This window comes from Taudactylus pleione, unplaced genomic scaffold (genome assembly GCF_031769625.1).
Source record: "Taudactylus pleione unplaced genomic scaffold, aTauple2 ptg000205l, whole genome shotgun sequence".
In the NCBI taxonomy this organism is placed as follows: Eukaryota; Metazoa; Chordata; class Amphibia; order Anura; family Myobatrachidae; genus Taudactylus; species Taudactylus pleione.
Window position 1 is genome coordinate 3,610,957 of NW_028284607.1, and position 26,185 is coordinate 3,637,141.

Below are 26,185 nucleotides of genomic sequence, written 5' to 3' on the forward strand. Positions count from 1 at the left end.
TGCGTAGTCACCGATCTCAATGGCTAGTTTGCGCACTGCATACACAAGCCAAGTACGCAACATTCGGCTAATTTTGTGCGTAATCGCAGTTGCGTACAATAGTGAATCAGGTGCTTAGTACCTTATGCTAATGTGAGATTTTGTACATCTAATGCAGAAATCCATACGTCTGCAAGCGGAAAGTCGTGTCACCCATGATATTCCAATGGCACTTGCATCAGCCCCATGCTAGATCGTTCAGAAACAGGTTTCCTTTCTCCGTACACACAACTCAGAATAGCACAGAACTCATGCTACATGCCAAAGACCCTCCCACAAGTATTGACAGTTCCGCGGAATCATAGAGCGGTATTCACTTGTTTTATCGCGCGCCGGTCTCCTGTCTAAAGTGACAGGAGATCTGGGGGCGATATTCAATAGATTCAGAAAATTGCGCTGATTGCACCCAAAGAGGTCGGGTTTAGCCGTGTAAAACAGCTAAACCCGACCGAAGTGCTGGGCGCGATCACAAAAACTGCAGTTTGGGCGGCCAAATGGGTCACTTTTCATGAATTTTATCTCCCCTCCCCTGGGGGGTGTGAGCTGAACTGTAACTTTGTAATTCAATTCTTTTATTACTGCTATTCCATTGAAAATAAACACACTGTAGTAGCCTTTTCAGAGAAAAACGTGACAAAGGGAATACTAGCCTATTGATGTTACAAGCGCAATAGCGAATGGTAGTGGATAGATCGGATCCCCTTCCGTAAATGTGCCCTGATGTCATCAGTTACTGTCCAACGTCATTCCTTAGCAAATGTACAGTTAGGAGTCAGCGTCACACTGTGACGTCACCTGACTGCTTTGCGACGCGTTATGTTGTTATGACTGAGGTGAGGTGAGGCTAGTAGGAATGAGAGCGCTGAGCTCGCAGTTCCACGCACGCTCAGTTGCAGCGTCCAGGAGTGCGCATGCGCAGTCAACAGTTGATGTTCCGCGCATGCTCGGTGCGGCGGGCCCGGTGCTGGGACTGGGAGACGGCAAGATGATTATGGCGCTGAGTAAAACGTTCGGCCAAAAGCCGGTGAAATTCCAATTGGAGGAAGATGGGGAATTCTTTATGATCGGCTCCGAGGTGTGTGACCAGGGAGAGCGGCGTCGCAGCTAGGAGTAGCAGCTGGAGCTCGCTGCAGAGAGCAGGGCCTGAGACAAAGGAGCAGGAGGGAGGGTGCATAGGGGAAGGAGTGCTAGACGTTACTATGTGGGAACAGTGCATATAAGGGGGGTAAGATCGTGTTATTTACATCAATTATCGAACACTGATCAGAGAATGTTTTGCTCCAGGTCTTTTAATATATTTCTTTTAATATGTTTCCCAATTGCTGTAACCTGCCTCAATGAAGTAACTATTACTAAAAAAACCATTTAACAGTGCTTTAACTGCAAGTGGGAGATGAGTTAGGGAAAATACAAGCTGAAATAAAATGTTTTATAGTAAAAAACAAAAAAACAAAACAAAAACATTTTAGAAGCTGTTGTGAAAAGCTATGGCAAATGGGGCTCCTGGTTTCCATAGATCATGTTTGTTATTACACAGATGGGGGGTTTATAATAAGCTTGATGGGCCATAGTGAGATAATACATAGCATGAGTTACACTAACCCCCTTTGCCAAATGCCTCCTATAAAAATGTTATGAATGAAACTGATACAAGAAGCATTGCTCTGCCTGACGCATATGTTCCTGTTTACAGGTGGGGAATTACCTGCGTATGTTTAGGGGCTCACTGTACAAGAGGTATCCTTCCCTTTGGAGACGTTTGGCCACAGTTGAAGAAAGGAAGAAAATTGTAGCCTCCTCACATGGGAAGAAATGTAAAAGACGCTTTGTTGTTTGTTTTTAACTGTCCAGCCAGGGGCTTATTTACAACTTGTTTCCTTAGCACACTTTAGATCACATGCTTATGCCGTGGTGTTAGATCCCCCCTATTGTCACAGATCAGAAAGAAAAACTAAACCATTATTACTGCCTAAGTTTTGGGTCTTCTCTACTTACTACTAAACTGATTTGAAAAAAATTATCAACATAATCTTTATTAGATTGCATTGATTATACGGTTTCCGTATACATATTGCTAGAACAATATAAAATTAATAACTTGGTACCCACTAATATGTCATTGGAATGTGATTCCATTATTTTGCGGGATTTTAAATCCCGGGCACTATTCAATTACCTACTGCGTCTAGCCCAGAGGCTGCACTGCTTAATGTGGATTTCTACTTGCACCCTCCTAAGGGAATCCGTATGATTTACCGCTGGGCGCATGGCTGGCGGTTCAAATCCTGACAGAGGAAGCCCGGCAGTGAAGATCCCAACAGGTACGTATTTTTTCTATTGACTATCCTCCCCCAACCCTCCCTTAGGGGTGCCTAACCCGTAACCTCCCCCCAAGTGCCTAACCCCCCCCTTTCCTGCAGCCCAAACCTAAGTCTCCAGCGGGGGGTGCCTAATCCTCCCCCGGGGGTTGCTTAACCCTAACCCCCCCCTTCCCCTAGCCCAGGGGTAGCCAAGCTCGGTCCTCGTGAGCTACCAACAGTTCACGTTTTCCAGACCACCCAGCAGGTGCACAGGTGTATTCATTACTAACTAACACATTCGAAAAGATCCACAGGTGGAGCTAAGTATATCACTTGTGATTCTGTGAGGAGACCTGCAAAACATATACCGTTGGTAGCTCTTGAGGACCAGGGTTGGCTACTACTGCCCTAGCCTAACCCTAACCTCCCGGGAGGGATGCCTAACCCTAAGTCCCCCCCCGGGAGCCCCTAACCTAAAACACCCCCACCCCCACGCGGCTGTCCGCGCCCGGCTTACCTTCGATCGGTAAGCCGAGTATCGGGCCCCCGGATAGGTCTAATGACACGCGTAGGGATTTCGACGCCTGTCATTAGAGACTTGCCGGGATTAGACAGTTGGGATGCCAATGGTCAGCATTTAGACCGTCAGCATCCTGACTGCATACCCTCCTGGGGTGTGAGCCAAAATTAACATTAAGTAGAGCTGCATCGTCCCTGGCACTTGGCCCTTGAACTGCAGCGTTACATGGCTAATCCCGGGCATTATTGTGGGAAATTGTGGCCATCGCAGGAAGTCATTGAATAGCTACCGGGCACTTTATAGTAGCTGCTTGGTTACACATAGGAATGTTTAATAATGTAATGAACAATCCTACGTAAAATGCATATTTATATTCTTAAAGTAGGGCAAAAAATATGATGTCTGTTTTCTATCGATGGGATGGACATGATAGGTGTAAAAAGAAGACGAGAAGCTGACAATCTACTTCTCTATTCTTGCAATATATATTTACTGATGAAAATGGGTTTTGGAACTTCGGCCCTACCATGATTAATGTTAATTCTGTTCTCATGTCAATGGCAGCAATTTAAATCCCAGTGAGGCGATGTAGCTCACAGGATGCTCGGAACTAGTCACTCTAAACTGCATTATCTGACTAAAGTGCTGGGCACAATGCTGTTACCACATGCGATGCTGCCCTTAAGGCATTAGTCTGATTTGTGCTCGCACTTCAGGAGGAAGCGAGCAGAAATCCTCTAGTCGCGGATTTACAGAGCGGCCAGTTGAATAGCTCCAGGCCCTCATCTCAGGTGCTACAACGCTGCGCTGGGAATTGAATTGCCCCCAATGAGTGTTTAATTCTTTAACACTGGCAGTAATAAAAATAAATGGGCAATATTAGTTGCAAAATACTATCTTGTGTAAGCCTGTTTGACATTATCTACAAATGCATCTATGGGCCATATTCTTGCTCACTGTATAGTATCACAATCCCTCCCTAGAGAGCAGTTGGTCAGGTTTTAGATTGTTATATAACAAGATTGTTTTGTTAGATTTGTTATTTGTTTTAATTTCAGTAGCAAAATAGGTAAAACTCATATTATTTTCTCAGAACTGCCTAAATCTTTACCTCTAAATTTTTTTTTAAAATCCATGACACCTAATTTATGTCTGAAACAAATCTAAGTCTATTTGCCACCCAAATCCACTCAGTGATAAGTTTTTGTTTCTCTTACAAGGCTCCTGAGTACAAGTGTTGCTGCTAGATAGCCGAGGTATATATTGGGCATAGAAAGTAATGTTTATGTGCAGATGTAATGCATTTATAACTTGTTATTGGAGGAATTACCTAGCACTCTATTAGACACAGTGACCATGCACTTGGGATGTAGCTGCTTATGTGATTACTGTTACATCTATCTGTGGGGAGTGGAATGATTTGTTGACGGGTGCAGTATCAATAATTAGTACATGGACAGCATGATGCCGGAATGGTATTAATGCTAATTAAAGCATTTTAACTGACTTTAAAGCATAATGTTTAAAGCTATTATGCTGACACTGTTGAAAATGCTTTAATTAACATTAGTACCTCGTCGGCATTTCGCTGTCCACGTAGTAATTGTCGACATTGTACCAGTCGATAAGTATTTCCCCTGTCTTTGAAGAGAGGTTTCCTTAATATCCAGTTTGTTATTTACACATGAAATTGTTGTATAATGTCCTTTTAACATGGGCTTTTCAATATCTAGACCATGGATACACAACCTTAGCTACAAGTGTTACCCTATTGAAAGCTTCAGAAGTGGAGGAGATCCTAGATGGGAATGATGAAAAGTACAAAGCTGTCTCTATTAGCACGGAGCCTCCAACTTACCTCAGGTAAGGGAGATGGTAATATTGGTGGTTTGTTTTGTTTTTTTTCTGTTCCAGATCTCTCCAAAATCATATAAATTTAGCAGCAAAACAATGTATTATTGCATTGGTTTTTTTTTTTTTTTTTTTAAAGTTGTTTGATTTAGTAACCCAAAATAAACATTTAGGGGACTTTCATTTTTTTCTGTTTACCTTCTTTAATATTTCCTTTCTTAAAAGGACATTCATCTAATAGAGCAATACGTGTGTGTGTGTGTGTGTGTGTGTGTGTGTATACAGGTTGAGTCTCCCAAATATTCCGAAATACGGAATGTTAAGAAATTCTGAATTTTTTTGGCATAACTGAGATTATGAAACCTTTGATATTTGATGGTTCAATGTACACAAACTTTGTCTAAGGCACAAATTATTAGAAATATTGTATAAAATTACCTTCAGGCTGTGTGTATAAGGTATATATGATACATAAATGAATTTCATTTCTCTACACAAACTTTATAATTACCTTCAGCTGTGTATAAGGTGTACATGATACATAAATTAATTTCATGTGTGTACACAAACTTTGTTTGAGCCACAAATTTATTGAAAATATTGGATAAAATTACCTGCAGGCTGTGTGTATAAGGTGTATATAATACATGAATGCATTCTGTGTGTATATTTGGGTCCTATTCCCAAGATATTTCATTATGGTATGCATTCATTCCAAAATACGGAATACTCTGTTATCCAAAATACCCCTGGTCCCAAGCATTTTGCATATGGGAGACTCAACCTGTAAAATATATATATATATATATATATATATATATATATATATATATATATATATATATAATATATATCTCATACAATTTAGTGGCCATTTCTTGGTGGGTAAGTGTACAGAACAAAGCATACTCCCCATTTTGTAGTCAATTGTGCTCCTTAAGCTATATGTCTAGCTTGAGAAGGAAGCACACTTGATTCTGCAACTTTGCTTTGGCATTTAATAAACTCAAATGTCAATTGCAAGTTCCTGTGTGGCGTCTTCTAATTGCAATATTTGTGTGTGTAAAACCTATATTTATTATGTGTATTGTTGTTATGTGTAAAACTACCTTCCCCCGACTAGTCATGCCGTTGGGCTCATCCCGTTATCCATGAGTTTTTATATATTTTTTCTGCGAATGTGAGAGTGAGAGGGAAGTTTTTAAGAATTAGAGAATGTCTTGGGGACCATAAATTAGGAGGATTCAGAAGGTTGTGTACCCTGTCCCAAAAGAGAAGATCATTAGACAGTTCCAGCATGCATGGTATAGGTGCTCGCAATGCCTCCAGGTAGTTAGTTAGAAAATGTCTTGTGGAGTTTATCGGGTGTATAGTACCAACTGTGTTATAACTTGTCGGCAGTCTCTTAAGTAGGGATGGAAACTGCTTTCTACCCAATATTCATTTATAGAATGGGGACCAAGACTTTTTCACCAATCACATTTGTGTTTACTATGGAAATCTGTCATAAAGTATTATATAAATGATAGACCATATCTCTGCTTTAGCCTGGGTAGACACTATGCAATATTTTGTTCGTATAGCCGACAAACAATATATTGTTAAGTCTTGTCGGCTCGTGTGTACTTGCAATATATGTGTGAGCGAAGTATCGTGTCAGCCGTGCAGCATGGCAAATGCGATCTATCTTGCAGATATAGTGTGCACATCTGCCGGTGTGTATGAGCGACCCATTGACTGATTCGTACACTGGACGCAGGAAATGTAATTGCCCGTCCAGTTGTGATGCTGACCAGACATATCAAGCATCCGATTGGTAAGTATGTGTCACTCAGGATGGCTAAAGCTGGCCACACATCTAAAGATTATCTGTCCAACCAGCCAACTGAATGGTTGGAATGAAAATCTGGTAACATATGGGAGTAACTGATGATTAGCAATTAGCTCCTAAATGGCCGAAAACAGATGAAAATGGTCGTCAGACAAGTTTGTTAAATGTTTGATCTAAACAATTTGTTCAAACAACCGTTTTTGTCCATTTTCCGGCGTTTGGGAGCAAATTGCTGATCATAAGTTACTCCCATGCATTACCAGATTTTCATTCCAAACAATCAACTAGTTGGCTGGTTGGACAGATAATCTTTAGATGTGTGGCCAGCTTTAGTGTCTACCCAGCATAAGGGAGATTGGCGGCATATTGTTTCAAATAGGGAGGAGGATTGGAATTCTAAAGAAGGGTGAGTGTATGGGTATTGTCTAATCTGTAAATAATCTACAGTGCATCCAGAAAGTATTCACAGCGCTTCACTTTTTCCACATTTTATGTTACATCTTTATTCCAAAATGGAATAAATTCATTTTTGTCCTCAAAATTCTACACCCAATACTCCATAATGATAATGTGTAAAAAGTTTTTTTTTTTTGAGATTTTTGCAAATTTAACAAAAATACTAAAATCACATGTACATAAGTATTCACAGCCTTTGCTCAATACTTTTGTTGATACACCTATGGCAGCAATTACAGCCTCAAGTCTTTTGGAATATGATGCCACAAGCTTGGCACACCTATCTTTGGGCAGTTTCACCCATTCCTATTTGCAGCACCTCTCAAGCTCGATCAGGTTGGATGGGAAGCGTCGGTGCACAGCCATTTTCAGATCTCTCCAGAGATGTTCAATTGGATTCAAGTCTGGGCTCTGGCTGGGCCACTCAAGGACGTTCACAGAGTTGTCCTCAAGCCACTCTCTTGATATCTTGGCTGTGTTCTTTGGGTCGTTGTCCTGCTGAAAGATGAACCGTCGCCCCAGGGTCTGAGGTCAAGAGCGCTCTGGAGCAGGTTTTCATCCAGGATGTCTCTGTACATTACTGCTTTCATCTTTCCCTCTATCCTGACTAGTCTCCCAGTTCCTGCTGCTGAAAAACATCCCTACAGCATGATGCTGCCACCACCATGCTTCACTGTAGGGATGGTATTGGCTTGGTGATGAGCGGTGCCTGGTTTCCTTCAAACATAACGCCTGGCATTCACACCAAAGAGTTCAATCTTTGTCTCATCAGACCAGAGAATTTTGTTTCTCAGGCGGGCTGCCATGTGCTTTTTACTAAGGAGTGGCTTCCATCTGGCCACTCTACCATACAGACCTGATTGGTGGATTGCTGCAGAGATGGTTGCCCTTCTGGAAGGTTCTCCTCTCTCCACAGAGGAATGCTGTAGCTCTGACAGAGTGACCATCGGGTTCTTGGTCACCTCCCTGACTAGGGCCGTTCTCCCCCGATCGCTCTGTTTAGACGGCCGGCCAACTCTAGGAGAGTCCTGGTGGTTCCAAACTTCTTCCATTTACGGATGATGGAAGCCACTGTGCTCATTGGGACCTTCAAAGCAGCAGATATTTTTCTGTACCCTTCCCCAGATTTGTGCCTTGAGACAATCCTGTCACAGAGGTCTACAGACAATTCCTTGGAACTTCATGCTTGGTTTGTGCTCTGACATGCACTGTCAAGTGTGGGACCTTATATAGACAGGTGTATGCCTTTCAAAACCAAGTCCAATCAACTGAATTTACTACAGGTGGACTCCAATTAAGCTGCAGGAACATCTCAAGGATGATCAGTGGAAACAGGATGCACCTGAGCTCAATTTTGAGCTTCATGGCAAAGGCTGTGAATACTTATGTACATGTGATTTCATAGTGTGCTTTTTTTTTTTTTTTAACGTTATCATTAAGGGATATTGTGTGTACAATTTTGAGGACAAAAATGAATTTATTCCATTTTGGAATAAGGGTGCAACATAACAAAATGTGGAGAAAGTGAAGCGCTGTGAATACTTTCCGGATGCACTGTAAGAATCCGATCAGGGTATTTTTGTTGAATCTCCGAAAAAAAGGCTGATTGGGAAACTTCTAATCAGGAGACCAATACTACGCTCTACTGACTGGGTTGTGCAGCACTAACGCAATCAATTTCCTCTAGGTGAAACCTGCATTTTATCTTGTATATCATGAATCATTTGCTCAGAAGGGTTTGATTCTTTGTACATGTGTAATTGCATAGGAATGTATTTTGCATTAGATGATGTATCTTTTTTCAGAACACTCTGCCTTCTGATTAGTCTAAGAAAAACAAATGCCTATATAAGAATTTAATTTGATTTATATCTGTTGAAGTTTCTGTTGTTTTGATGTTATATTTAGGAAAGTACCTTACCAGAATTTGGTTTGGATTTTGGCTGTAGGGTATTTGACAATATTCTGATTTCTTCCAAAGCATTGATTACGCAAACTGTTTTAAGGCGTTTTACTGAGGTCTGAGCAACTTATTGTGTGCAGTCTTTAGCATATTTTCAGTTTCAAAATGTATTTAGAACAACCTGTAGGAATCAGAATATTGGAATATTCCCATTGTCAGAGTATATTGTGCTGATCTTGTGAAACGGTATTGACCTGATATGTACTGTATGTGGAGGACAGCACTGAGGCACTGAATGTTATAGGGGCAGTGTCATAGGAAAAGGTGCAAGGTCCCCTAAAGTGCAGAGTTAGTGTCCAACTCTTGATGCAGTAATATAGTAGATTGAAATATCCTTTTATAAGTAACAAATATCATAAACTAGATGTATTTTACAATTGTTAATCACATTATTGGTGGGCATATTGCCATGACATTGAGTAATCCAATTTGAGCTGGTGATGAGCTAATATTGTAGTAGAATTATGTCACTGCATATATTATTTTGTTTCTTTTCCTACAGTACATATACTCTGAACTTTTATTATAATTGTATCTTTGCATATGTATTTCTACTATATTATGTATGGTCTGTAGGGAACAGAAAGCAAAAAGAAACAGCCAGTGGGTCCCAACACTGCCCAACAGCTCCCACCACTTGGATGCAGTGCCCTGTTCTACTACTATCAACAGAAATCGTTTGGGTCGTGACAAGAAAAGGACCTTTCCCTTGTGGTGAGTTTTCAGTTATTGCACCGTGTATATACTGTATACTATCTGATGTTCTGGATTTACACTACAGAATACATTCTAGTGTTGTACAAAAGTCCCCATTTTGTGTCTGCATAAACAGGAATCATATTCTTGGCACAAATACATGAATGTACTGGGGAAGAGGAGGGCCCAGTACTTTCCCCTGGTATCTATGGGAAGTAATAGCAGCTTATCTATTAACTAATAGAAGCAAATTAGAAATTGTTCTCGTGTTACTCACTAGTGACAATCTTAGTGAGCTATATATACTGTAGCATTTGGAAAGTTAGTACAAAAATGACTGGCTTCTGATTTAAATTCTGTTGTGTATGGGCATCTTAATTCATCAGAAGTTAAAAGCTTTACCGCCAGTATATTCCCAATCTTCCAAGGATGCTGGTTAAAACATGACTAACACGTGGTAAAGCAGGGCTTCATCACCAAAACCTAATGTGATATATAATGCAGGTCCTTTTAGTGTACTTTATTCTTTCTGCTTCCAAATCTGTATGTTTGTGTTAAAGGTGTTTTGCACCTTAGTACAATTACCCTGTACCTGGTGGGTATTGCTGAGTTTTACAGCAGGGGGATCAGAGACTTGAGCGCTGGGCTGGACCAATCGTAAAGATTGTCTGCTAAGTTGGATGGTGTGATTAGTAACTGCAGGTCCTATTATTACGAATGTCATGTCCACAATCTTTTTACAGCCGTGGCACATTTAAAGCTTTCTGAAAGCTCTGTTTTTCTGTCTGTTAATACTTTTGGGGCTTAATTCTGTATAGTGGGCGATGAGGGACGAGTCTACAAAAAGAACAGAGGTTTGTCTAAAAGTAGAAAAGCATCTGTATCGAGATTGGATAGATATATAGTGGTTCTCAAGTACCCCCAACAGTTCATGCTTTCAGGATAATTGATGTCCCAACAAAATAGATTCTCACCTCAGCATGATTAAAGAAATCCAGAAATATTTGCTTTATATTGATTACAATCAAATTGTGTCTTTGAGCAGACAGACCATCTTCATTGTTTAGCAGCGTGTTTTCCTATTGCTTTACAGCTTTGATGACCATGATCCAGCAGTGATCCATGAGAATGCTTCTCAACCAGAGGTGCTAGTTCCCATCCGACTGGACATGGAGATAGATGGACAGAAGTTGCGTGATGCCTTTACGTGGAACATGAATGGTACTTTTGGCCTTACACTGTTCAATGAATACAAAAATAATGTTAGCTTGTACACACAGGAATTTACTGCACATTAATAATTCATATGCTGGAGGCAAACACGAATTGACATGGTAAAGGTGGGAAAGAACATTAAAAAGTGCTCTTTCGAACACATCCTGGCCCCCACAGTCTTCTAAGTTGTACCCTTGTTTGAAAGACAGAAGTTATTTAATGATCATATGTGATCACCAAAGAAAACACCTGCACTGAAGAAATCATTATCAAACATCTCCCCTCCTGGATTTAGTAGACTTTCAACTAATGTGGTCCCTTAAGCTGATATGTCATTCCTATTCGTCCGGAAACGACACATCGGCGCATTGCTCTGCGTGTACGGCCAATGTGCGCACTCCCGCGGCGGCATGTGATATCATCCGGTCGGTCATGCTGCACGTCCATCACATGTGGCTCCGTTGCAGGTAATGAAGGACAGAACAAGGGATCGTTCCATCATTCATTACCTCGTTTTGATGTGTATCCAGGATCCGATATGTTGGCCCGTCGAGCTGACGTATCGGCCGGGTACACATCGCTCAGTGTGTACCCAGCATTAGTGGTTATAGTCTGGTGATCAACGAAGATCACCAGACCATATAAACCTGCGCTGCAAAAATATTAGTAGACCTGGCAGTTGGGGGAGGGCTCTTATCGTGTACGATTGCCCCCATCCTAGCACCTACACACTCGTGAGCATCCGTATTTGAAAGAAGGGAGTCCTCTTTAAAACAATGTGTCCTCTAAATAGTTACAATAACAACCACTGCTATAAAAAGTGTTAAGTTCAGAGAGTGAAAGCTCTAATACCCAGATCTCGTACTTCCAGACATCAATAAACACTGGAACCATTCATTTAATGCAGTAGGTTGTCTATTATTCAAAATGTTATGTCTTGTTGAGCTACAATACTCCTGCATATTTTATGTGCTTCATTCAAACACGTAAAAAAATAAAAGAAGAAAACTTGTGTTATCAAGTATAGATTTTATGAAAACCTGTCTTTCTTCTTCAGGGTCCATTGGCTCCACAGGGAGACCTTGGGGGGTAGTGTAGGTAATGGAACTGAATTCGGGCACCACGCAGTTAAAAGCTTTCAGCTCCCAAGATGCACATGTCCACTCTTCCTATACCCCGCCCCCGAGCCAGAGGCACCCCAGTTTCGTTGGTGCATGGCCGAAGTCGGTCACTATTACACAGGGGGCTGCTTAGGCAGCTCTAAAGCTTGTTATTTTTTATGATTTAAATTAGTTTCATTCTTCAGAGCGCACAGCAGCAGACTGTCCGTAGGACGTCTGCGCTGCCACTCCGTCACCCCTTCAGTGCCGCGATGCCAGTACTGATCTGGGGATCATGGCGGGCTTACTGGGGGTCAGCGCTAGCCAGGGCCCCCGGAGAGGACCCAGACTGCAATCGGACACTTAAGGGGGACAGGTAAGGCGGGTCACCGCGATCACGTTAAGGCAGTCAATACCTTTGGTGCCGGGGACAGACCGGGGTGACGAGTGTGGACGCAGGTTCCAGCCACCGCGATCCACTAGACCACCAGGGTACACTTGGTGCGGGAACCAGCGTCCAGGTGGGTAAATAATCGGCAAGGGGAGGTCGGCTTCCCCGTTGAAGCGGACACGCAGCTCAGGGAGCCATTCCGCTGAGGTCTCGCTTCCCTGAGCTGCTCTCCTCCTCCGACCACGTCCCCTCTGAGGTCTCCGGCGGCCATTTTCTCTAAGGCACAGCAACGCCTCTCAGTGATATGCAGGGTCCGGTCCCCCTACATACCTCTCCCTGGAGTTTGCGTATGTAGCGCTATAGCCTCCCAGTCTGTGTAGTTGATTGTAGTGCCAGTTGCAGTTACTGTGTATGTTATTTTTACATTATATGTGACTGATGCTAGCGCTGCCTCTATTTTCTAAGCTACTGTCAGCATATATCTTTACCTTTTTTTCTGACTTTACCCTAACTTACAGGTGTATTCAGGGGTTTTCCTGTACCTTTCATATATAGAGCTAATTATTTGTGAGGTTTATCACATACAGTTGGTCATTGCACTGTGCCATATTTGGGCTGCGTGCTCCTGCAATAGCTCACCCAAGCATAAGACAGGACCAATATATTGCATTCCTACAAGTATCCTACATACCCGGTGGTTGCATTATACCCAGTGCCATATTGTGTGCCACATTACTCTGCAGCTATGTCTAGCAAAGGCAAGAGTAACATACAGGCATCTGCACCCATATTGCTATCATGCAAATTATGTGCTGTAGGCTAAAGTGAGGAGGATTGGTACAATAATGGGTTATGTCAGAGGTTCCCAAACGCGGTCCTCAAGGCTCCCCAACAGTTCAGGTTTTAGTGATATCTATGGTTAAGCACAGGTGGTTAAATCAAATTGACTGAGGTACTAATTAAGTCACCTGTGCTCAACCATAGATATCTCTAAAACATGAACTGTTGGGGAGGCTTGAGGACTGTGATTGGGAACCTCTGGGTTATGTAGTGAGTGTTATACTCCACCAGGCCCATCAGACAACACAGCGCCTTTACAGACCGCCTGGCGGTTCTGGCTGTCATTCCCCCTATGGGGTTATCACAGCAGGCCGTAATTCCCCCTTTGGGGTTGCCACAACAGGTTCGGGCGATACAGGTACCTCCTGTGCCCCCACCAGGGGTAGACATACTCTCTAACTCTGTGCAGAGTCTAATGGCTACATCTAATGCCTTTCAAACCATGTTGCAAGGTGAGTAGCCCTTACCCAGTAAGCCCTCTAAGCATCCTGTGTTATCGTCAAGGTCCACACAACTCTCAGATTCTGTATTATCATCTAAGGAGGCAGTAGATGCTGATCTCTCTAACCCTGACTCTCCTATGGAGGAGGATGAGAGTCGGTCAAAAATCAATATTTCTGCCTTGGTACGAGCTGTTAGACCCATTTTATTAATAGAAGATGACGACCCAGCCCCTAAATCCTAGCACCCTCTGTTTAAACGACAAAGTGGCTTCTGCAGAATCGCTCTATTGGATCAACTAGCTGAACACATGGCTGCAGCCTGGCAATCGCCTGGTAAGAAGTTTCAACTACAAAAACGTCTGACCTCATGTTACCCTTTTCCTGTGGCTCATTGTGCAAAATGGGAAACACCCCCTGCGGTGGATTAACATGTTACACGTTTAATTAAAAGCACTACGATGCCTATTTCTACATTTACTTCCTTGAATGATCCTACGGATAGGAAAGTGGTGGCTTGCCTGCAATCGATATACTCTCTTTCAGGGGCTGTTGCCCGTCCAACCATGGCTATTGCATGGGTGGCTAAAGCTATAGAGTGCTGGGATGACGCACTTGAAGAATCTTTTCCCTCAGATGCTTCTAGGATTCAGATGTCTTTTGTTGCTCACATTCAAGATGCAGCTTCCTATATTGGAGAAGCGACATTTGATGCCGGTCTCCTACCCTCCAGAGTTTCGGCCGCGGCTGTGTCTGCCCGCCGTACCCTGTGGCTACGCTCATGAAAGGTAAATGCGGATTCCTAGAAAGGCCTAGAAGGGTTACTCTACAATGGGGAGATCTTGTTTGGCCCAGACCTTGACAAGATTGCAGCCACGTTGGCAGCATCAAAAACTGCATTTCTGCCTTCAGGAACTACTTCTACTAGGCCTCGGACTACATCATTTAAGTCCTTTCGACCTCAGGGAAAGGTCTGTCCTTTCCTAGGCAGGCGGCTTCCACTAGGGCCGCTAAACCCAGGACCAGGCAGACCTGGAACACCAGAGCCCTGCTTCAATACCCGAGGATAAACCCTCAGCCTGATGGGATGGGCCTCCCTCTGGGAAATCCCAGAGTGGGAGGCGTTCTTCAGTTCGCCCAGTGCTGGGGTCAAACCACCAGGGATGCTTGGGTAAGAGAAGTGGTCTCTCACGGGTACGCCCTCTCATTTCTCAGACTGCTTCCCCACCAGTTTTTCTGCACAGGCCCTCCTTCAGACCTGAACAGGGCCTTACAAATCCTGAAAACCATATAGTCCTTGCTGCAAGCAGGGGTAATTGTGCCAGTCTCACTATCACAACGAGGGACTGGTTATTATTCGACTCTTTTTGGTTCAGAAGCCGAATGGGTCTCTTCGGGATATCCTCAACCTCAAATCCTTGAACACTTTCAATTTTAGGCTCTGCCCTTTGGACTATCCACAGCTCCACGGGTGTTTACCAAAATTATGGCTATCATGGTGGCCCACCTCCGTGGTCAGGGTGTCCGACTGTTACCATATCTGGACGACCTCCTGCTCCTAGCAGGATGCACAGAAGTGCTTCAGGCCATGTGAAGTTAACCATTGCTTTCCTGCATGAGCACGGAATGTTAATCAACATTAAGAAGTTTTCCCTGAATCCCTCACCGAGAATGATTCATCTGGGAGCCCTGCTGGATTCTCAAGATCAGAAACTTTCTGACCGAGATCTCAACACTTCAACTATGAGTGCACAGATGTCTCCACAGTTGCCGGGTGACGATCCACTCAGAAATGCAGGTTCTGGGATCCATGGTGTCCACCTTAGACATGGTGGAATATGCTCCGTTCCATTCCAGGCCTTTGCAATGGCTGATCCTCTCCAGGTGGAACGTGTTAGCCCATCGGATCAAAACTCATATGATGGTGCTCTCTCCAGAGGTCCGTTTATCTCTATCTTGGTGGCTACAGACATCTCATCTAACCAAAGGTCGCCCCTTTTGGATTCCCGGACTGGGTAATTCTAACAACGGATGCACTATTTCACGGCCGTTGGACATCGGTCAAATCAACACTGCCAATCAACCTGTGGGAACTTCGAGCTGTCTACAGGGCCCTCAACCTGGCCCAGCACATACTTCATGGAAAACCTGTACATGTTCAGTCCCGACAATGCCACAACAGTGTCTTACTTCAACCATCAAGGAGGTACTCAAAGTCAGGCAGCAATGGCAGAAGTGTCCCGCATTCTGACATGGGACGAGGGTCACATCCTGGCCATTTCAGCAGTATTCATTCCGAGAGTTCTCAATTGGGAAGCAGACTTCCTCAGCCTTCACAATGTGCATCCTGGGGAATGGTTGCTTTACCAAGAGGTGTTTCAACTCCTAGTGAATAGATGGGGCTTCCCAGAGGTGGACCTCATGGCCTACTGACACAATCACAGACTGCCTGTGTACGGGTCTAGAACAAGAGATGCTGAGGTAACCTTTGTAGACTCATTGTCAGTGAAGTGGACCTTCCAGTTTGCGTACCTCTTCCCTCTAGTCTCCCTTCTTCCTCGAGTACTTCGGAAGTTCAAACAAGATGGAGGCACTGTTCTGCTGGTGGCTCCAGCTTGGCCCAGACGTCATTGGTACTCAGATCTTCGGAGTCTCTCCATCGACACTCCGTTCCTACTTCCTCAACGACTGGACCTGTTGTCTCAGGGTTCTTGCCTTTACCCAGATCTGGGTCGTCTGTCTTTGATGGCGTGGCTCTTGGGACGTCCCTCCTGAGGTCCAAAGGTTTCTCTAGCGCTGTAGTGAAAACTATGCTCAGAGCGCGTAATCCAACCTTTGATGGATCTACTACAGAGTGTGGCAGACTTATTTCCAATGGTGTCGTCCCACAAATTACGACCCCCAGGTGTTGTTTAGGATTTCCTGAGTCCTGGATTTCCTTCATTCTGGATTGGACCTTGGCCTCCGCCTGGCCTCACTGAGAGTGCAGGTCTCTGCTCTGTCAGTATAGTTCCAACGTACAATTGCTCCTCTGCTGGATATCCACACTTTCCTCCAGGGTGTCCTCCCTATTCATCCTCCCTTTGTCCCCCCCAGTGGCTCCATGGGATTTGGCAGTAGTTCTTCGGGTTCTCCATTTGAACCCCTAGATTCGGTAGAACTCAGGTGGTTAACAGCAAAGACTCTTTTTCTTCTGGCTATAGCGTCTGCCAGAAGAATGTCAGATTTAGGGGCGCTCTCCTGTCACTCCCCTTTTATGATGTATCACCAGGACTGTGCTTCGGTCTCGCCCTGGCTTCCCTCCTAAAGTTATTTCTAGTTTCCACATTAATGAGGAATTATAGTCCCGGCCTTTCAATCACCAGATCTCTCGGCAGCTGAAGCCTCTTTGGATGTGGTCCGTGCCCTCAGGATTTATGTGGACTGTACCAGTTACCTTCGGAAATTTAGACTCCTTATTTGTGCTCTATGATTTTCACAAGAAGGGATGGCCAGCTAATAAGCAAACCTTGGCTAGATGGCTTCGTATGACAATCTGAGTCTTACACACAGGCTGGCCTGCCTGTTCTGGCTTCTGTTAATGCTCATTCTACTCTGTCTGTGGGTCCCTCGTGGGCAGCTCGCCATGGCGCCTCGGCTGTTCAACTTTGTAAGGCGGCCACGTGGTCTTCTGTCTAGACCTTTCTAAGGTTCTATGCCTTTGATGCCTTCGCCTCTCAGGAAGCTTCCTTTGGGTGCCGGATTCTCCTCTCACTGCAGGAGCGTCCCCACCCTTAAAAGGACTGCTTTGGGACATCCCCAAGGTCCCCCTGTGGAGCCTATGTACCTTGAAGAAGAAAATAAGTTATGGCAGAGGTTCCAAAAGGCTGTCCTCAAGGCTCCCCAACAATCCAGGTTTTAGAGATACCCAAGGTTGAGCACAGGTTACACATTATTAGTGCCATTAATTTGATCCCCCCCCCCCCCAAAAAAAAAAAAAAAAGTTCTCCCTGTGGACACTATGGACTTTGAAGAAAGAGAGTTAACAGAGGTAAGTTCTTGCCATAACTCTAATTTTTTGCTGTTTTGGAAAGGTGGATTAATGTTGAACCACAAAGTATTCCTTGTTGCTGATCACAAAGCAAAATTTACACATTTTATTTTAAGTTAATTTTCTTACAATTTCAATGAGTGTTAAACTTAAGGAGTACTTATTACTTGGACTTAAGGTAATGCTTGTGGTTTCCGCAATACATCAAATATATTCGTTGGAACATATTATTTTAACAAGGTAATTGATTCTAATCTTGCACTAAAGCTAGGTACATACTAATACTATTATTGGCTGATTTGTCAATAATAGGGTGGTTGGCCTGTTTTTTTGGTGTAGTGTGTAGGCATGTGCATTTTGGCCAAATGCAGATAAAATGGTCCAAAAACGTCCAGAAACACACTTTCGATTATCATATCTGTCAGACTAGCTAGAATATATCTGTCAAAAGGTCCCGATTATCGTACAGAATGTGAGCATTTATGATGATCCGTCCATAATTCCTACGTTTATTTATGTTTACCTAATTATCTTTGTGGGCGGATATATGCAAATCATCCTTGTAGGCGGACATATGCAAATTATCGATCTATGAGCCAAGCAATCAGCATATATCTCATTTAAATTGTATAGTGGGTGCTGCCGATATCGGGACCTCCTACCTGCAAAAAAATTGTACAGATTGTCAGTTCGACTGAAAAATTGCATAGTGTGTAACTAGTGCTAGATACAAGTAAACTAATGGTGCATACAAACGGTCAGACTTTCTAGATGAATGATTTTACCAACGATTTAATTAACGATGAACAATTTCTGACAGCATTTAAATTTAATGAAATCGTCCAAATCTGTCTGCAATCACAGTCTGTCAGATATCGTTATCTGACATGCAGGCACGTGCATCGTTGGTTGATGCATGCCCTATATGTCAAAGATATGAACGATTGACCGATTTTTACAATCGTTATCGTTCATATCTGATAAGAAATCTGACCATGTGTATGCAGCATTAGTATCCATTTTATCCTGCTAGATTTCACTAGCATTCTTATTTTTCAGTAATGTCTTCTCAGATGCTTCCTTAGTAGATGAGGTTGTAGGTCATCAAAACATTTATCACACACAAAAAGTATGTTTATATGTAGAAAATGAATACTGTTACTTTTTCTTATCTATTTTTTTTTTTTTAATTGAATGGTTTTTTTATTTCTTCTCAACAGAGAAGTTAATGACCCCAGAAATGTTTGCAGAGATCCTCTGCGATGACCTAGACCTGAACCCACTTGCTTTTGTCCCAGCTATTGCTTCAGCCATCCGCCAGCAGATAGAATCTTATCCCACAGACAGCATTCTGGAGGACCAGTCTGACCAGAGAGTCATCATCAAGGTACATCGGAGACAGAAATCTGACTGTACAATGTTTTCTTTTTCTTTTGTCCTCTTTATGTAATTGTCTGTATCTTTTCCAGTACTCCAATGCATGCCCTTGCAACCTGTTGCATTGGCCTCTTTCCGTGCTATTGTAAGCATGCAGAATTATTATTTGTTCTTTTTCTGACAGGGTAATATTCATTGGATATTCTGTACGGTATCCACAGTTGTTTTGATGCTTGGATGCTACTTTGCATGGCATATATTCATGTCGATATTTGTCTAACATCAAAGAGGCTGCCTGTATGTCTGGTGAAATCTGCTTTGTCTCTGTGTCTGAGAATCCTGTGCTGGTGACTGGAAGATAGCAGCCTCACTCCTTGGTTTGCGGTTTTGTCCTTGTGTTTTTCCTCAGCTAAATATCCACGTTGGGAACATATCCTTGGTGGACCAGTTTGAATGGGACATGTCAGAAAAGGAGAATTCCCCAGAGAAGTTTGCACTGAAGTTGTGTTCAGAGCTTGGCTTGGGTGGAGAGTTTGTGACCACTATTGCATACAGCATCCGAGGGCAGCTCAGCTGGCATCAGAAGACTTATGCATTCAGGTAGGAAATGCTTTTGCTTTTACAGTTCATGCTGAATGTGCTGGAACTAATCAGAACTGTGCTATTATTTTCTAAACTCAACCAGATAACCTACTTTTAGCATCAGATTGCTAGCTACGGTTATGGTGCCTTTTTTTGTGTACTCATAGGTTTTCTAAATGTCTGCTAGTTGTACACTCACAACTTACTGTTCTGGGGAAGATCATTATGACAAATGGCCTTTTTTATCTTATAAGATGAACTGCGAAAGGAAAGTTCTGTTCAGCTAGATCAAATGCGTACACTTATATTTATTGTAAATACTGACGGCTGTAGAAGTTTCTGATGTATTTGTTACAGTTAATATCAAATAGATGAATTTCTGTGTCTTTTATGCATAATCAGCTAGTATTTCTCAACGGTCTAGATAATTCATTGTTCGTTATTGCTTAATGTCTTAAATTAGATCTTCTTTTGATTTAGTGTTTATGCACATACTCCAAGTATGAAAACTTGTATTTTTTGTTCTTTATTTTAAATCCACTGTCTGATGGGAATGTAACTGAATTACTTGTTTTCCAAGAACCTTGCAAAAAAGATTTTTCCTGGGCTCATTCCAGTAACTTTGATGAACTTTAAGCTTGGTGACCTTTTAGATAAAATCTTTCGGCCGATGTAGGGAAAGAAATCCAAGCATTAACCACAATGGCTGAATGTAAAGAGTCTTATTTAGTCACGGTCTGGTCAGCATCTGTATTAATATTTTTTTATTCAGGAGCATCTCTGTGGTATTCCTTGCTTAGGTTTATATGCAGGAGCACGTAGATGTTTAATCAATTTTTTGCTTCATTGTGGTCTTGTTAAACACAGAAAACAACCACACAAGCTAAAATTAGAGTTGATCTATACTGTATATGCAGGCATACAATCGAATTACATTTTAAGTGTCTCATGATGTCCTACTATAGGATCAGCTGTAGAAGTTGTGATTGTTCATTAAACCTTCACACAAATGCTTATATATTTGTTTTGCCAAAGGCAAGGTCACTGAAATCTCTGGTAACTTCTAATTTCCATAAAAATTGATTCATTTGGCAACCAGGAACATATCAGAGAATGCCTGTTTAAATTGTAGTTACCAATTAACTCCAACTTTTAAACAGTAATCCATATGAGCTTTTATTTGCATGATAATTAATTTTATATAGGCCAATAAAAATACTCCTACATTCTGGCTGCTTTGCAGATTTGACCATACGTGTACATACATTTGTATGGGCACATTTAAATGATGTGATCAGTGGGTGCGTGAGCCAAGCCGCTAGAATATACAGGGCATGGTCAGTTTGGTTGCACGATAACCGCATACACTGTTGGATATTAATCGGCAATGTTGTGGCTTCATTCTGTTGTGGCCAGTTAGGTCTAAAATTAGTTGATTGGTGACAAAAGTGCAGCACTTCTTTGGCACAAATAAGGGAGGTAATCTTTTTATTTCACTCGCGGTAACATGAATTAAAAATTTTAAAGTATCATTAGGGATCAACTTTGTTTTCTTTTCACGTTACATTTAATACTATATTTATATTTGATTTTCCTTTGAGAACTCTGCTTATGAAATAACTTCTGTAATAAGTAATGGACCTGACAAATGAGGATTGCCAATTTCTGCGAATCACCCCCCAGTTAAAAAAACAATAAAAAATTCAAAGAAATGGAAATGTCTCAGGTTAGCCCCACAAGTAATATAGTCACTGCTTATACACTTCCTGGCACTACATAAATATCTTCTGTTGGATATATCCATATTACCGATGAATTTTAGGATCTCACAAGCAGGGCTTAACTATCATTTTGTTTTCATGTCTGCACCTATTTAGTACCGGTTATTGTATCCTTTCCTTTCCCCACTCTCCGGCTCTGCGGACAGTTGTATATGGGTTGTGCCTGTGTAATCCCATCATTGTGTTCAAGAACTGTCACCTGTTTGAAAGCAAGGATTGTAAATGTATTGTCATTATTTCTTTAAATCATTTTAGTTGATAACTAAATAGTATTTAAACTTCAATTTGTTCATTTTAACATTTTCTTCCTTGATTTCAGTGAAAACCCCTTGCCAACAGTAGAAATTGCCATCCGAAATACAGGTGATGCAGATCAGTGGTGTCCTCTTCTGGAGACCCTTACAGATGCTGAAATGGAAAAGAAGATCCGTGACCAGGACAGGAACACCAGGTGCCACCGTCGTTTCATACGCTTTTCCTTCCGGGCTTCCCGCCGGGGTAGAATATAGACAACAAGGTGGCACTTCCTCGGAGCGTCCACGAGGAAGACTTTTCAGCTATTTGCGCACCAGCCTATGAAGTGATGTGTCTTTATTCGTGTCTGTGCTGTCGTGCTTCAGCCAGTGGAGCTGCTCTTTTAATCATCGCACTTTGCAAGTGACGTGTTGGTATTTCATTTGACTTTAGCTGGTGGGATTGGACATTTCTCCCAGTGCTCGCCATTAGCTTAGTAGGACATACATGCCCAATACCCCTTATTCTTATTAGGAAAGTATTTGTTTAAACTCTGGTCCCCCTGCTTGGACCCTTAATGCACTTAATTCATTTAAACCGTCTAGCTCCTGTTGTCTCACATTGAGATAGTCATTCAGACACCATGTTGCCCTCCAATATCTCTTAGTGGGACCCAAATTATCTGGTATATTGCTGGATTCTCTAGCAAAAGTACAACCATGTAACTGAGTAATCTTTGATGTTTTAGTGTCTTGCATTTGTATTGATCAGGCTTTAGCATTGTTTATATTTGTAGGCAATACTTTAAAACTGGTGCCAAAAATATGCTTGTGAAATGTTATCGATGGCTTTGCTGCTTTAAATGCTAATATCATTTATCTTCTGCAAGTTCCCATAGAGCATAATTCTACTCGTGCATGATGCAGTTAAATGTAACAAGAATTGCCACTGATTATATTTTAGGTGGTAGCTTTATGGAGTACATATGTGCAGTATTAAGACTTGTAACCTTTTGTTTTTATTGGAATGTGTAGTAGCAGTATTCATGTTTTATTGGAGAGTAGGAAACTGTGGTTAGTGTGTTAGAAAGGTTGGGCCATGCTGGTTGTGGAGACCCCTGAAGCCTTATTGACACAGGTCAATCAAACAGGTATACAAGGACTTGTTGGTGTTTAAAGACCACAAGAAGAGCATTTATTTCTCCTCTATGTAACCTACTGCTATGAAAACCATGAGGAACCCAGTTTTGACAAATTCCTGATGTGTTTCTTTGGTACTTAACTGGTTAAAGGGCTGTTGGACACTAATGTCTGTAATACAATCAACATTCTAGTAGAAGAACTGGAATTGCATGATTAACAGACTTGGGGGGCGATTCAATTGTTCTGGGTGCCCATAGCTCCCGTCTGAAGTGACCAGGAGCTATTCAGTTGCTTAGGGGCCCCCGTCTGAGGTGCGAGCAGAAATCCGCCCAAAGTTGGGCTTTTTGGTGCCTTAACTGGCACTTAGCACCGGAGAAGCCACTTTAATACAAGCTAATACCTTGAATTTTGGGCGTGAGAATGCAGCCGTTACGACCAGTGTGGGGCTGGTCACGCAAACCGTTAAATAGCTCCCAGCACTTTTGATGTGAGCTATGGGGTGCCCAAAACACTTGAATCACCCCCTTGGACTCTAGTAATGTTTATCATCTCCCTCTGTACATTGTTGCCTCCTGAGACTTGTGAGAAACCAGGTAATTTGTCTTGTTTTTCATTAGTTGAGCACATTATGCCCTGCAGTTTAATGGCAGTATGGATGTTTCTTATGTGGTCTACTCATGTTGCAATGGAAAATATGAAAATAGATTGGTAGCTTTTATGTCCCATTTAGTTTTATTACACATCGCTTCTCAGCTTACACATTTTATTGTATCCATTTCCGTGTGTGCCTTTTATAGACCAGTTGGTCCTGCTTAGGTTTGGTAGTTGCCACAATGGCCAGTGGTGGCAGTGTTGGGTGGTTGTATAGGACAAGCTTTATTTGAAATGTCTGGAACAGGCTTTGAATGTACTAACAATGAAGGGTCTGATTTAGAGGTGCATGCAGTGCTAATGTTTACGCAGTTGAGCAATTATTTGCTACTGCTCAAAATATCCTGAAAACACTTATGGCGCATGCGTTCACCGGTGTGTACACTCAAATGCGCTGTTGGGTACTGGGCCGCTGGCATTAGAAATGGCGAGGCAAAACCATCCCTAACATACTAAGGCTCAAATCCAGAGCGCAGGACACCCCCAAACTAGCCCACCTAAACCACCCCAAGGCACCGCTCATTTTAATACCTCACTGTCTGTGTCTTTTATATATATATATATATATATATATATGTATGTATGTATGTATATGTATTTCATTTTTTTATTTTTAGTCTTTATATGCAGTCAACGGCTGCTCTTAACACTTCACTTTCTTATTAGAGCAGTGCCTTGGGGTGGTTTAGCTGGGCTAGTTTGGGGGTGTCCTGCGCTCTGGATTTGAGCCTTAGTATGTTAGGGACCTGCCCGACAAGAGGTTACCCGGATATGGTGGGCAGGCCCATAAACTTGGCCAAGATTATGCCAAAAACCTCTACTGTATTTACTGCAAAATGTATTTATTTATATATAATCAGTTAATTTGGAGTTGTGCACCTGTATTTCTTCTTTGTGTATATATCAATGGTCTCCACAGGTAGCACCTCCAATTTTATATTTATATATTTATATATATATATATATATATATATATATATATATATATGTCCAGACTGTGCAGTCTGAGATCCATTTTCTTTGAAAACCATGAGCGTTCCTGGTTGGTGGCATGAAGCGAATACAAAAAAAAGACTGTCATGGGAGTGTTGCAGGCATGTCAGTGTAAGCCATGTTTAGATGTAGTTCAGGAGGAGACACAGCACCTGACATAGTCTGATGCAAGTGTCATTGGTGAACGTGATGATGCGCTGATGGTGTGTTCAGAACCACCAGCTGAGTTGCAGCGTGCACAGGCATGTGACAGTGGATATTTCTGGGCTTGCATATGGCGGCGCACGCTATTACACAAGGAGAAGGCTGAGACTAGCATTTGCATATTGTCATGGTTGCAACACTGCAAAAAGACGCTGCTTTCGCATGCACCTCTAATTCAGACCTCTATATATAGATAATAAACCTCTTAAGCTAGATGTAGCCACTTGTTATCTTTCAAGAGCCAGAACAACTGCACTTATCCTTGTTTTATCTCTACTCCTTTCATTCGCAAAGTCAGATTTATTTTGGACCATATATTTTATCGCATTGTGGAAAGGGAAAAGTGCGTACTCCTGAAATTGACTGCACTTCCCTTTTGTTAACCCCTTGTTATTGCAGGTATATTCAGCAGAGTTGGTTACAAAATTGTTCACTTTATTACACATTTACTTGCTCATGCACTACATCTAGGCCAAAGACTATCGATACTTCCAGTTTCTCCTACATAATGCTGTTACGGCTTTCCCTTAAGTCTCCATAAATCCACTATAAATGAGGTTATTTTTAGCTGTGTCAAAGATTTGGCCACAGACCTGTACAACATATGTTGTATTATGACATTTGTAAACTGCCCCATGGCTTCCCCGAGCCTTGTATGCAGTATTGGACTTGCTGCCAGTAGGACACTGCTGCTCTTAGTGGGCAACCATGCTCTAGGAGTTCAAGAAGAAATTTATAACGTATAGTTACAGATCTAGGAATCGCCTATATGTTGGTACATTATAAATGAGTGGCTGGAAGTGTATTAAAGGTATATTCAGCATATGTTTCTTTCCAGTGGCCAGTGTGAAATAAAAATCCCCGTGAACATGACCCTCTGCCTTAGTGTTAAGAATACACCTACAACCTCCTTATCATTTACCTTGCCCCTCTTCTCTTTTCCTCCCTATAGGCGTATGAGACGTCTTGCCAACACTGCACCGGCCTGGTAAACAGTCCCCTCCCGACGAAACTCGCGGTTCACATCCTGGAGATGGAACCTCGTCCCATAAATAAACAAACAGTAACCATTAAAAAGAGAAAAAAAAAAGAAAGAAATGTAAAAATTACTAAGACTAAAGCTATATGGAGGAGAGGAGGGTGGTCCCAGCACCTCTTGAGCCCAAATCAGAAGGTGCGGGGGACCCACACATTCCACTTTCAAAGCAGCTGGATGCTGCTGAGTTTGACTCCCTCACATCCTTTCCTTCCATGTACAGAGAGAGTGTGAAGCATTTAGTGCTACCTGACTACCGGAAGACCTGAGACAGATGTCCCAAGCCCTCCTTTATACCTGTGTACGTGATATGTAAAGCTTTTTTGTGTTCTATTTTTAATTTGTATAGGTGCGCCACGCACTTGTAGAGAAAACCTTTTTGAATAAAAGTATTGCTCAATATATTGCATTGTTCGAGGGTAATGTTTTATGTATTTCTGTTTTGAATATGTCCTTATGCTTCAAGGGGTCACGGGAGCATTGGTGCCAGCATTGTAATTTGGTTGTACATTT

At 42.3% G+C, this 26,185-nt stretch overlaps 1 protein-coding gene across 2 annotated transcripts; it reads left to right on the top strand.

The window, feature by feature from the left end:
- Positions 1-888: 888 nt before the first annotated feature.
- Positions 889-26,076, top strand: SMARCB1 (SWI/SNF related BAF chromatin remodeling complex subunit B1). Of its 2 annotated transcripts, XM_088477848.1 has the most exons (9): positions 890-1,114; positions 1,733-1,853; positions 4,593-4,722; positions 9,537-9,674; positions 10,750-10,877; positions 18,893-19,059; positions 19,459-19,649; positions 21,732-21,863; positions 25,589-26,076. In XM_088477848.1, the coding sequence occupies exons 1-9, from the start codon at positions 893-895 to the stop codon at positions 25,626-25,628; spliced, it is 1,269 nt and encodes a 422-aa protein (XP_088333974.1). In that variant the 5' UTR covers positions 890-892; the 3' UTR covers positions 25,629-26,076. The 2 variants fall into 2 exon arrangements, with proteins under 2 accessions (XP_088333973.1, XP_088333974.1); XM_088477847.1 differs by lacking the exon at positions 25,589-26,076 and having other exon boundaries at positions 889-1,114; positions 21,732-23,894.
- The last annotated feature ends 109 nt before the right edge of the window (positions 26,077-26,185 follow it).

What these genes read in the sequence shown, in the direction of transcription:
- SMARCB1 (XM_088477847.1), top strand. Translation starts at nt 893, where the DNA reads ATGAGAGCGCTGAGCTCGCAGTTCCACGCACGCTCAGTTGCAGCGTCC. An exon ending in GAGCCTCCAACTTACCTCAG is followed by an intron (nt 4,723 to 9,536) that starts GTAAGGGAGATG and finishes TATGGTCTGTAG; the next exon opens with GGAACAGAAAGCAAAAAGAA. An exon ending in CAGAAGACTTATGCATTCAG is followed by an intron (nt 19,650 to 21,731) that starts GTAGGAAATGCT and finishes CCTTGATTTCAG; the next exon opens with TGAAAACCCCTTGCCAACAG.